Source organism: Ylistrum balloti, unplaced genomic scaffold (assembly GCF_031769215.1).
Source record: "Ylistrum balloti isolate Yb309-2 unplaced genomic scaffold, AGI_CSIRO_Ybal_v1 Utg370790, whole genome shotgun sequence".
Lineage (NCBI taxonomy): Eukaryota > Metazoa > Mollusca > Bivalvia > Pectinida > Pectinidae > Ylistrum > Ylistrum balloti.
Window position 1 is genome coordinate 385472 of NW_026782461.1, and position 14652 is coordinate 400123.

At 35.2% G+C, this 14652-nt stretch overlaps 1 protein-coding gene across 4 annotated transcripts in view; it reads right to left on the reverse strand.

Moving 5' to 3' along the window:
- LOC132558410 (FERM domain-containing protein 4A-like) overlaps positions 1-14652 on the reverse strand; it is a 111603-nt gene that overhangs the window by 73183 nt on the left and 23768 nt on the right. Inside the window, exon 1 of one of the 4 annotated variants that reach the window (XM_060222968.1) lies at positions 4337-4390. The exons of the other annotated variants lie outside the window; for them this stretch is intronic. Within the exon in view, the coding sequence (XP_060078951.1) occupies positions 4337-4375 (39 nt within the window). The 5' untranslated portion in view covers positions 4376-4390. Of the gene's footprint in view, positions 1-4336; positions 4391-14652 lie in introns of those variants that run through there. 4 annotated transcript variants of the gene reach the window in all.

Consider the following 14652-nt stretch of genomic DNA (forward strand, 5'->3'; position numbering starts at 1 on the left):
CAAGTGTCCACCTGAATTGCATAAAAATTTGATGATGTAATCATTAAGGTCAGAGGTCAAGGTTCAATCATCTTCCATGCTGTGTACAGCTTGCTGGAGCATTTTGATAGAGATTTGTCTGTAAATATAAACACTAGTACATGCCATGTCAGACAACCTGAAGACAAAGACGATCACATCACACTCGACAAGTGTACCACTCATTCATCGCACATGTAATGCACATGCTGTGGTTAATCACACCTTAATCATGACAGAACCACAGTCGACTGCAGTTTCTGGAGAAATTTATTTTTGTATTGTTGATATAGTACAAAGTTCATAATAACATAATTATAAAATTACGAAGCCCCGTGTGCAACATGGATATTATACAGTAAAACCATGGTAATAAGGCTTTAAAGCTGTTCTAATCTCTAATAATGAGAGGACTATACAGATGGAACACCAAATAATTAAACAAAATAGGGAAGGCATGGGTGATAGGTCTCAAGGCTCAACATTAAACTTCATTTAGCCTCATTAAAACAGATTATCCTGGAATGACATGATCATCCCCACAAACTGAAGTATCTGCAACCAATTCATCAACACTGTGTTGATATCACTGTTAAACATAAAATATGACTTCATCACATTCTAAACCTTTCAAATCAATTAACAATGCTTAGTCACAATTCACAAAATAATGATTAGCCCACTTGACCTCTTACTCATCCCTGTAAATATGACCTCAGAGTCACCATGGTATACACAAAGGACACACTTCCTGTGTGTTCTTTTCACCTTCCCTGATACCAGAGGTCTGACCTTTAGTAACATGTAGCCTCAGAGAAAACAGGACAAACACTTCCTGCGATTCTCTGAAACACAAATGCAGAGTTGCCTGCAATACTTCCTATACCATTCGACAAGACACAAGTGCAGAATCCCCTTCCTTGTTAGGATTTCATTCAAATCATTTGTCACAGATGTAATTTATACAGCACTAATCCTTCATAATATATTCCAGAAAGCTAGTAATTTTCAAGGTTCTAAATTTTAACAACTTTCAAATAAAACAATTAAATTATATTTCAACAAATTAAAATTTCATGAACTGGATGTGCAAGGACATCAAATACACTTGTGTCTCATTGTTCCCCAGATCTAATCGTTGAGATATCATCCCCACACATTACAACTCATATTAAATGGAAAAGCAATTAAGACGTAGTTTGTACAGCAATTTAAGAAATAGTTCATCTCTTTAATAGAGAAATATTCAATCTATCATGTAACCAATTTTTAAAGAAATATTCATGATTTGAAAGAGGAGAAATGCTAGGGTTCACTGATAACCTGTTGGAATATTTCAACAGCTAGTTACAAAAGCTGTGACAAAAGGCTGAAACCTGCATTATGTTTAGCCTAATGTGAGAGGGGGAACGATCGCTTTTCTAAAATTACATGTACTAATTTAATACCTAGAATATTGCATGTTGTAAGAGTAATCAAGGGATGATATCTTTGTCAGAGAACTTAAAATTCTGTAGCCATTTTTATTTGATGTACTTGAAACTCATATTTCACAAGCCCCATATATATTCTGATTCTGTTATGTCATTGGACAACTCTATAATACTGTTATCAAGGCTAATACTACTGTATTGATATCTGTATATTCATAAAAGCAAAAATTTCTTCAAGAAGTCAAGGATATCTCCATAATGTATCTTCATAATATCAAGGATATCTTCATAATGTTAAGGATATCTTCATAATGTTAAGGATATCTTCATAATATCAAGGATATCTTCATAATGTTAAGGATATCTTCATAATATCAAGGATATCTTCATAATGTTAAGGATATCTTCATAATATTAAGGATATCTTCATAATATCAAGGATATCTTCATAATATCAAGGATATCTTCATAATGTTAAGGATATCTTCATAATGTTAGGATATCTCCATAATGTTAAGGATATCTTCATAATATCAAGGATATCGTCATAATATCAAGGATATCTTCATAATGTTAAGGATATCTTCATAATGTCAAGGATATCTTCATAATGTATCTTCATACAGAGCTCTCACATCCTATTTTGGGACTGGGGCCCGGGGCCCTTAGAATTGGGAAAATAGCTGCGTTTTCCTTAGAATTGGGAAAACTTGGGATCTAAATTGGGAAATAAAGATACTATTTTGCATTGGGAATGGGGCCGAATATCGGTCCCAAATCTGGCAGATCGAGAGCCCTGTCATAATGTCAAGGATACCGACATTAAATCAATGATATCTTCATGTTGCATCTTCATAATGCCAAAGATATCTTCAAAATGTCAAGGATACCTTCATTAATTTGTAACTACAAATTTAAGGACTTTCACAAATGAAGGCTATGTAAGGAGAGATAAGAGTATTACTGTAATTTAATCCTAACTTGACATACAATATTTACTCTAATAAGCCTGGTAATAATTGTGTATATTTACTACTAATTCTATAAATCCATTCCTTGAGTATGATGTAATATTTGTGCCCCCTTGGCTAATACTGCAGAAAAAATATGATATCATCAATCAAAATATGTAATGAGATGGTCCTGTGGAAATGAGTTTGTAAACTGGTGAAACAATATCATTGTTTTGACATTGTCATCATTAAGAGTCATAAAATTATAAAATATTCACAAACACTATCATTCTCTTCTTTTAAACTGAACCCCAATACTGATCCATTAAGATTACTATCAAGTTCCGTTCATTGATAAGATTTTATATTTTCTACGGCCAAACAGTGTTACACAAGCTCCCTATGGGTGTAGGACTTTATAAAATATTCATCCTATATCAACTTATATTATCATATATCATTTTTCTCCTGTAAAAGGCCTAGTCATCATACATACTCCGACACAACGTCAGGAGGCAGGATTTATTTGTTTATAATTCTACTGAACACCTATATTTGTAAGTGGTCCATAAATATGGTTAGTTTGGGATTACTTGTTTAGTCCCATAAATATACTTTATTAAAGAAATGCTTAGTTATGCGACAAAAAAATCCTCATACAATCTGCTGAACAAAAAGTGAGAGAAAAAATTACTTATCTACAGCAATAAATTTTAATCAGTTATTTAAAACGTTCTCATTACAAACTTCCCTATATAGTGAAAGCGATGAAAAATAATACATCCATTATTGTCACAAATTTCCCACTTGACGAGGAAACGATAAGATGAAGTTCCCCATTGTAGCATACTGGTTACCACAATTACAGTAACAGGAAACTACACACAGCCAAAAAAACACTAAGAAATGTATTTATACATAACATGCTGACAGAGACTTTTCAAGCTTAATTTACGAGTTTACATTACATGTTTTGTTGTAAATATTCAGACATACCCTAGAGGTGAAATTATTTATTCCACACTCCCTAAATACCTTTGTATGACGAAATGATCAGTGGACACATATGAACAGGTGAACGTAAAAACTATGTAATACTAGCCCCGTTAACTTTACATAGACAAGTTTATGTTTTTAAGTCTTTAGCAACAATAGATATCAGCCTAATTTGTGTACCTTTAATCTGGTATTATGGTGTATTGGTGTACAGTTATAGGTACGTACATTATATACAAGGGAACCAGATCCAAATTGGCTACGTTCAATACACAAGTTAATTATATAACATAAGGGCTGGTAATTCAATATGACATAACACAATGAAGTTCATTTGAATCATGATGTTTTTTTCCTGTGTTATTCAATACTAAAATACTGAAATATCTGAAATGTTTAGAATGTCCATGATAAGTTAAGAGTCTTACTTTGTATGATAATTACCTGTTATGCCAGTTAAAAAGCTTAGTGAGGACTGTTTAGTACAAAGTACTCTACATATGTACACAGGCCATTTGCCAACTCATATAGAAGTTGTAAAAACAATTTCTTTGACCACAATCATGTACATTGTAACGAGCATGCCCGTTCCTTGAAAATTCGTAAAAATGTTGTGAAAATATACATTTAAACATGTCTAAAGAACAGTATACGGACTCGCATTCCTCCGTAATGTGTTTACCTATTAACCAACAGTCATATCTAATCTCCAAGACGCACCTTAATAATGTGACATTGTAATCTCTTCTACAACTAATCCTTGGTCTTTTAATTCAAGTTAAAAAATTTTGAATTCAAGTGACAGAAAATTGCAGACCAGGGTAATAATCCATCTTCCTGTGATGGGAGATAAGTTTGAAGACAAAATATTTGTCTGACCACATGCGATAATCACTGGTTATCTACCTATCTAAATGTTAACAAATAAAGTCTTACCCAAACAAAAGACAGACGACGTCTGACTGACTTGGACATCCTCCTCCTACCCAGTGACATCATGACATAGAGTCAATATACCAGGGTAGACATAGTATGGGTGTTCTCTGTAACGACCACCCCTACAACAGTTGTGATCATGAGCCCCATATGGCGTATATAATACAAATGAAGGGACTTCAGGATGTGAGCTCACAGGGACATATTTCCTCACTTTACAATCAGTACACATCAGAACTATTATCACACTAAAGCCTCTTGTCAGGCAAACGGCATAAAATTCGCTGACTTCCTCTAATCATAGGAGATGTATTAAACTCCTTGTGTTTTCTTTTTACGATCCAATTCCAGGTCAGCTCCAGTTAAAATAGCTGTGCTAATGTGTCTGTACAGTGGTCTTATGTAAATCCACAATGACATGTGCCAGTATTATACACAAGGACTACCACTACATGCGTTCAGTCAACTTCATATTAAACTGCTTATATAGGTACATCAGACCTATTATACACCAACACACCTTGGTGTCCCATCCTCTAACATAGTAACAGGTATCACATACTACCAGGTATACAGTGCCTAGCGATGCTTATAATCTAGACACATAAATATATAACTTATTCCCAGTAACTTTAAACTAGAGGTAAATTCTGTTAATTCAATGTGAAGAACAAGCCAAAAAGTGTACATTGGGCGTTAGTCTTATTCATGAAGGCAAATATTTTATATGGTTGAAAATTTCACTCCCTGTTTCTGGTTCAGTTACTCTATACATAAATATATCTGTTATATGTTTCATATTGTATTGTTACTACAGCTCATTATAGCCTAGCAAAACCACAACACTGACGTTTATCATCATAAATTAGTCATCAATAGTCAAGGTACAGGTAACATCAATGTAAAATCCAAAATACAAAGAAAAATATACAAGCAGTTACAGATAAACAAATTTCACCTTGACTTATACACTCGGAAATTGTACATTAGGTAAATACTAATTTGACAGCTGACCTACTTTTGATTTAAATTTACTCATACCATGAAGGTCAAAAAGTACCCTGGTTATGTCTCGTTAACTGTAGAAACTGAAGCGTATTACAAACATATTGATGAGTTTATATAATTGTTGATTAACACTACTTGAGCAATCTATCTCTTTACAACATATACTGAAAGTTTGACCGCTAATGACTTGATGGAGTCAAAGTGAGGGTATATATATGCACTATGGATACTTGATTGAATACCCTAACTGAATTACAAGGCATTGGTCATTTGACAGACCAAGAGGACCAATGAAAAAACAAGAAAGTGCTTCAAAAACTACCGTCTACTTTTTTTCATCAAAAGTGATTATCTAATGGAGTTATGGAGAGACAATAAGAGACAGAATTAGGTATTGCTACATCTTGAAATACATCCTCCAACATTACTGAGTGTGGAATGGCGGGCGTAATATACATATAACAGATACATTACTGAGTATACATTTAAAAGCATTAGGCACTAGTCTCCTGATGCTTCTGTGAACATCGATTTAGATAAAAAAAAAAAACCCAAAGTAATGACCAATAACCTGACAATGTCCTGTTTCCATGACAATGACTATTATGTCCTGTCCACATCAAAGACCATGTAATTCAAATTAATTCTCCAACTGCTTTATTTCATACAAAGGCTAGACCTAGACCACTATAGATCGGCTGGTGTAACGCCATTAGTGTACCAGGATTGTCATAAAACCTGTATGTACACAGAGTGACTGCCTGGTGATGAATATTTGTATGTATACAGAAAGACTGCCTGGTGATGAATATTTGTATGTATACAGAGAGACTGCCTGGTGATGAATATCTGTATGTATACAGAGAGACTGGTGATGAATATCTGTATGTATACAGAGTGACTGCCTGGTGATGAATATCTGTATGTATATAGAGAGACTGGTGATGAATATCTGTATGTATACAGAGAGACTGCCTGGTGATGAATACCTGTATGTATACAGAGAGACTGCCTGGTGATGAATATCTGTATGTATACAGAGAGACTGGTGATGAATATCTGTATGTATAAAGAGTGACTGCCTGGTGATGAATATTTGTATGTATACAGAGTGACTGCCTGGTGATGAATATCTGTATGTATAAAGAGTGACTGCCTGGTGATGAATATCTGTATGTATACAGGGAGACTGGTGTTGAATACCTGTATGTATACAGAGAGACTGCCTGGTGATGATACCTGTATGTATATAGAGAGACTGCCTGGTAATGAATACCTGTATGTATACAGAGAGACTGCCTGGTGATGAATACCTGTATGTATACAGAGAGACTGTCTGGTGATGAATATCTGTATGTATACAGAGAGACTGGTGATGAATACCTGTAGTGTATACAGAGAGACTGGTGATGATGCCTGTATGTATACAGAGAGACTGCCTGGTGATGAATATCTGTATGTATACAGGGAGACTGGTGTTGAATACCTGTATGTATACAGAGAGACTGCCTGGTGATGATACCTGTATGTATATAGAGAGACTGCCTGGTAATGAATACCTGTATGTATACAGAGAGACTGGTGATGAATACCTGTAGTGTATACAGAGAGACTGCCTGGTGATGAATACCTGTATGTATACATAGAGACTGGTGATGAATATCTGTATGTATACAGAGAGACTGCCTGGTGATGATACCAATATCTATGTCACCACTGACTGCTGAGTGATAGAAATCAGAGACAAAAGGTATTGATTACATCAGCAAAACACAAGGGAGATTTATTACATTAATGCAAAGCAGTGACAATGTACTTTTCACCAATGACATGTAATGTTGTCACAAAACCTGTCTGACAGCGTCATCAACACCTCAGCTTAACTGTTAAAGTAGCTAGCACCAGGAAATTTATCCTAAACCGTCAATATATAGGTTGGCCTGTTGGCTGGTTGTCTGGTTCCAACTTTTTTTCAGCTCTGTGACTTTTCCTATTACTAGAGGCTGGTTCACTGATGAATGTCAGTGTTCTGACATCTGTCAATGGGACAGTCACTATTCTTTATCAACACCTGTCTTGAAGTTCCAGGGCCATGTCCTCCTTAAAACCATACTAAAGCTGTCTTACAGCCACATCAATACTTCTATGCTTTTTTAGAGGTAGCTTGCAGCAAGACATTTGTTTTACATTTGTCTATAAAACTGACTATTCATTAATAACACTTACAAAGGTGGGTATATGGCAGTACCTTATACATCTATACAAAATATGTAAACCTATCAGCCTCATCAACACCACCAAATGCTTTATAAGATGGCTGTGTGATAGTGTCCAATAATGACAAAATATCTCATTAAGATGACATTAATCCTAATCCTGTCACATAAGTACCCACCTTTAACACAGCTACCAAAGCGACATGTTGCCTGGAGTTCAACACAGAAAAAGTCTAGTCCCCCATATACCTGCAGTCATGATTATCATAAAGGTATCTTGACTGTGGGCAGATATTATCTCAAACAACAATCTGTCATATGACAGCCTACTTAACGCCATGATAAAGACTATTTATAATAAACACATAAATATCCTTTGTTATACCTTAAAATGAAGACAAATTTTTCAGATAGAGTTGTCTCTCTTGTTCAATACCTTGTGGGTTTCAAATATACATATATATGTAAACTGAAACAAGAGTTCTTGATTGAACTAGACAGATAAAATTCAATCTTTATCCCTATAAACATATGGTAACGCAGTAGAATCAATAGTAGTCTACCTTAAAGGCCTGGTCCACCTATTGTTATGACAGATGGTGGGACAAATCAATGACATGTACTGGCCGGATAATATCTCCGTTGGTAGTCATAATTGAATCCCTCCAAACAACTAAAGGCTGTTATTGATCAGTACTGGCTTATATATCAGCTAAATAATCACAGGGAATCTGACATGTATCTTTAATACATTCATCTCTAGTGATGACATAGGCAGGAAGTATTTTAACATTCTACAACTACCTCAAAGTAGCATTGCATGTTTGTACCACAATTAGCCAGAATTAACTAGACGTGACTGAATATTTGAGGAATTATCATTTAAATGATAATGATGTTTTAACACAGAAAATCCATACTGACAGAAAATGCAAACTGCTTCACTAAATTTCAGGAACATTTAGAATTCAATTTACTACAAACATTTACATGACAAGAATGTCTGCCCCTATCTCTGGTAAAATGAACAAACACTGGGAACAGTATTTCATACAGAAATTTCAAATGACATTACAGACAAATATTATTCATTTTCCACCACAGTTGCAGCCTCCTAACATTATGTAATACAATGACAGACATTCCAAAGCACACAAAGTTGGCAGCACACTTTTCTGAGAAATGTCACAATGCCAAAGGCGGAGGAGTAGATGATGGGTAGTTATGTAGCAGGGTAATTTCCCAGACCTCACAGACTGTCAATGTCATTGCCAATTTTGTAAGGAAATGTAATTCCATTTTTAAAACTGACAAATGCCTGGAGATAAATAAAATAAGGCAACATCTGACCTCTTTCACCCTATAGGTGTTACTTGTGTCAGCGAAATTTTACACACCGATTTTCTCTTGTCGTAATTACGCACTAATCATAGAAAATGGTTGGCAGATTCAAAACTTATCACATTGGTGAAACTCCAGCAGGAAAATTTCAAGAGGTAGAGTGGCTATATTGACTCTAATAAGTAGGCTTGTTTGATTCCATCTACTTCCACATACTTCACAAACAAGCAGAAGAGGAAATGGTAGAAAGCCAAGTATGAGAATGAGGTGAACTGTTAAAGTACAAAAGTATCAGTTTTTAATCAGACATCTAAGTATTAAAGAATTCATAACTGAAAACAGGACGATACTTCAATTTATTCTGTGACCTATGCATTAATACACAAGTAGTTACAAACACGAGCATGGGCTGACCTTTATAGAAATTTCATATCCTGAAGTCTAAGTATCAATTCATGCATCAGACTGGAGTGAAATGCACTGACAGGAAAATTGTCAGTGCATTTCCTCTTCTCTCTCTCTCTTTAACACGGAACCACATGCTGTGATATTGTTCATGTATTGCCATATCTTCTTTGAAACTCTTCCTCTTTCTCCTACCTCTCTCTCTCTTCAATAAGAGATCACATGCAGTGATAATGTTTAGGTATCATCACCTCATTTTGTAGAACTGCACCCCCCCACCCCTCACCCCTCTCTCTCTTTCTCTCTCTCTTTCTCTCTCTTCAATAAGAGATCACATGCAGTGATAATGTTTAGGTATCATCACCTCATTTTGTAGAACTGCACCCCCCCACCCCTCACCCCTCTCTCTCTTTCTCTCTCTCTTTCTCTCTCTTCAATAAGAGATCACATGCAGTGATATTGTTTAGGTATAATCACCTCATTTTGTAGAACTCCCCCCCCCCACCCCACCCCCCTCTCTCTCTCTTCCTTCAATAATGGACCACATGCAGTGATATTGTTCAGGTATCACCACATCATTTATGGAACCCCTTCCCTCCCACTTGTCTGCATTCATTAGGTGACCATATATCCAGCATGCAGTGATACTGTACAGGTATCGTTAAATCATATCTTCATCACACAGTGATCACATTAAGTTGTTACTGTTCAGGTATTACCACCTTTGGGATCCCCTGCCCTCTCTCTTGATCCCTTCTAAAGTGACCTCAATAATACTCTTCAGATATCACTATATCCTCTCAGGGATCCCCAACTCTCTTAGGATCCATAAGTGACCACAGTGACCAGTTCTAGCACCCTCCAATCAGATCATAGCAGTATTTATTGTGATAATTTATGGGTTATATCAACAGTTTTGTGTATCCCTGCCAAGACCAACTGCTTCATTTATGCCTGATAAGCTAGTCCATTACAATTGTCTAAGCTTGGTATTCATACCATTTTACATGCATGGCCTCTATATATCGTTGTAACCTATCATTTATGTGGGGCTGAATGTAGATTGCAGTTGTCACAGTCCCTGTGATGTCTGAATCTACTGTAATACAAAACTTAAAGCAATGATCCTGATAACACAACCATCCCTCCAATCTTCAGTGATACTGAGGTAATGTTTACTAATAACATATATACCTAGATCACATTTCAATACAATAAATTCCTCTTGTTTTAATGAAAATGGGGCCAAAGACAATTATCTTGTTTGGAAGGAACAGAGCTAAAGACGAATTCCTTCTTGCTTTGATAAAAATGGAGCTAAAAACCAAATTTAATGAAAGCATTAACATCTCTAATTGAAATATCTAAATGAAATGAAACCACAATGATAAATTTAAGCAAGTTAAGTCCACTGAGCAAGCAGCATATCACAATGACCTATTAAAAAACATATTGATGTAGTCCATCTCCGAACATTATGCTTTCCATCTTAGTGCAAGGTTATACTACAACCAGAAAGATCTGTAATTTTATTAACATCATGTACACTGTGTACTTCAGGTTAAATATACTTCAAACCAGTCAATTGTCTGATGAAGGTGACGGTGTAGGTGACAAGATATAATTAATGCTGTAGGTACTACTGAAGACAAATATTTACAGTCTTATAATTAATTATGAGACCTAGAACACGGACAGGTTAGCAAGGACTCTCGCTATGTGGCTGGTATATAAGCATTGCATGAAGTTTGATTTAGATTGGGCAAAGCAAACTCAAGTTATCACACAGAAACTGATTTCAACTTAGAGTTACAATGACCTTTGACCTCTGAACCTGAATGGCAATCTATCTTAAACAAGCAAACTGTGGTTCAGAAGCATTTCATTTTGATTAGATTGGCTACAGCAAACTCTAGTTATTCCAAAAAATGGATTTTCCATTATAGCAACAATAACCTCAACCTTTGACTTCTGGGTCTAAAAAGTAATCCCTACCAAGCACTTTCAGTGAGAAAGCATTGTATAAAGTTTAATTTGATTGGCCAAAGGGAACCAAAGTTATATCACAGAAACCAATTTCCTACTTAGTGTAACAGTTATCTGGATCAATGACCCTGGAATCTGAAAAGCAACCCAAAGCACGCCATTTTTGTAAGGAAGCAATGTATGAGCTTTGAGTGTGACTTGCCAAAGCAAAACTGAGTTATTGCAGGAAAACTGAATTTACTATTTATAGAAACAGTGACCTTCATCTTTGACCTTCAAAACTTTAATGCAATCCCAAGCAAACACTTTCAGTAAGGAAGTACAGTATGAAGTTTGGGTTAGATTGGTCAAAGCAAACTCTAGTTTTAACATGGAAACTGATTTTTCATTTGTAGCAAGTGACCTTGACATTTAACCTTGGGAGTTGAAAAGTTACACACCCCAAGCAAGCACTTCCTTCAAGGAGGATTGGCATATAGTATGAGTGCCACTATCCCAATAGAATTTGAGATACTGTACAGAAACCAAAAGACGAATGGACGGACAGACAGAAAAGCTGATTACTATAGGGCACCCGCATCTTGATGCAGGGCCCTAATTAGATAGACAGTTGCAGAAAAATAAGTCTAACACAATTTTGTATATGTACAGACAGATACAATGTTAAAGACAACATTATTGCTCTCTCCATATTGCTGTGGTAAATTCAGGAACTCATTCATCACAACAACTGGAAGCTCTTCTCATATTAAGGTGTATTCAAATAATGCTGACATTTTGCAGGCACTGCATTAAAACTGCCTCCTAAAGTATAAAGTTCAAGGAGCCTATTATTTTCAGTTCTTTAACAGTAATTGTAAAACGAAAAAAAATTATATACTAGGTACTTTGAAATACAAAATGAAATTCATTCAGCATTGTACGATTTAATAAAACTTCATTTATTTTATTAAACTGTGTTTATGAATATGTATTTAGAATACTGCTCTCATTTCATGCTGATTTCATTGTAGAAAACGTGATGTCTGGGTAGTTGTGTTTTTGTACATACATGTGTCTGGGGTCATTCAAGCCGTGGGTAACAAGGAAGTGCGTCATTCTCATTCTTACTGAGAAATAAACGACAATCCACACATACAACAGAATATAACACATGACATCACATATTTATAGAGTAACCTGTGTATAACATTGCAGGATACATCCAGCAGTCAATATGACTTGACAGATTTTGCAAACCTCAGTACTCTTATGTATACATGTATACATTTCAGTATAATTTTTGTTAAACAACAATTGTGAAACAAGTTTTTCCAACTAATATTAACCACTCTTGTTGGCCCGAATAGAAGCATGCAAGGGGTCCTATTACAGGGAGAAACCGGCTGTACCCGGGGAAAACTCATGCAGTCTGGCAAGTGACCCCACACCTTTTCACATCCATTCCACGAATTGAACCAAGGATGGCTTGATGAAAGACAAGTGCGTTACCACTGCACCACCTATCCACCCCGATTATATCTCATTCATGTCATCAAATAACATCTTGTCATAAATAACTAACTTGAATGGCATGAAGCAGATTAATGCATGTCTTCAAATTGAACTATTTTTTTTTTAGAAATCTGTCCATGGAAATGAACATCAATATCTGCTTCATTTACAAATACCAAAGACTAAATCTACATTAGACATGTAACTCCGGTCTTGAACTATGTATAGTACTGGGTCCCTGTTCATAGAATTAAGTGGAAATAAAATTTTGAACTGTGAGATTAAAAAGTTTGTTTTCTCCTTTTTTTTTTAAACAAATAAGAAAAATAGGGACATATATGACCCTATTCAAATTAAGGAGAGATTTGATAACAAAATGATTCTGGAAAACTAGTGCTATGTGGTCAGTCTCGGCTCATGTCTATCAGGTCATGTTACATTAATTAAACTGTTGTGTGAAAACCTTTATAATGATCCCAAATTAATTTCTTTTACATAAAATGACCGACTTTCAAAATTATTTCATACTATCAACACAAAGAGACAGGAAAAACACAACAAATCAAGTACATCTGTAAAAGTAATGTTTTGTTTTTGTAAGTTCTTATGTGTGTAACTTAAACACTGTTATCTCCCCTTGCCCAACTCTCCTCTGACTTCTGATCACTTGAATTTCGATACACATCCTAGATATGCCAAAGTCATCAATATTAGCAGAAAGTTCACAGAGGCAATACCATGCTAAGGATTACTCTATCAAGTCTGCCATATCAAAAGTAACCAAGTACACAAATCTGAACTCCTACTAAAACATCCCCTTCTGGCTTTCAACGGATCACAGGCTACAACAGTTCTTTACATGTAACACAGTTGTTTTTAATTTCATCTCTAAATTTCGTTTATAAACAGCAAGTGGATGTGTGATATGGCAGACGTAGGGCTGAAGAAGCTTTTGTCTGTGTTTGTGGCTGGTGAGGCCGTGAGCTTGAGATACCCACACACCTTAAACATATCCGCCAGTCTTTGATAATCTTGCCATAACATGTGGGTAGCATTTCTCCTCAAACATAAAACCAGATCTTTCCTATCATCACAGACCCTTAGTACCATAAAGCATTTTTATCCTGGGTAAAGTTTTTGTATTCAATAATCCACAAGTGTTTAACGGAATTACAGATATCAAAATAGATAAAGTAACTTTGAAGGAATGCAACTTGTCATATCTCAAAATCAAGCACAGAGTTTCACTGAAAAATAACGTAATTTCTGTAAAGTTTTTTTTTTTGTCAAAATCACGTGAGAATGCTCAATGTATGATACAGGGTTTTCCATTGATACATCTATCTTAAGTTTTTATCTTTAGTTTGAGTGTATTTCTCTGACATTCTAGACACACCTATAACACATGTATTTTAACCTTTCCAATTTTGAGTAAAAATCTGAACACAACAGTACAATGCACTTTCCACTTTCAATTATAAATTGTAATATAACTTCATTTTTTTTTCACATTTTATTTAGATATAGGATCAGATGCTGTACTGATGAATATTAATTCCTTTTCAAAAAACGTAAAGACTGGACTTCATCACAAGGTAGTTAGAATTCACAAAGTGAGATTTTTTGCCAATTAAACAAAACTGACCTACAAAATACCACAAAATAGCTATTTTCTACAGTACTTGTGAATCCTCTGTCGACTTTGTATGCAAATTGTCAGTCAGTAAAAACATCTATCAATCATGTTTTGCTTACTTTTGTCAGCTACAGCTACATATGTACGATGTTACACTCTGTAGAAACATATACTGATCTGTAATATTCTCAAGCTTCTTGAATTACATTTCCAACATTTTTGGTAGGTAA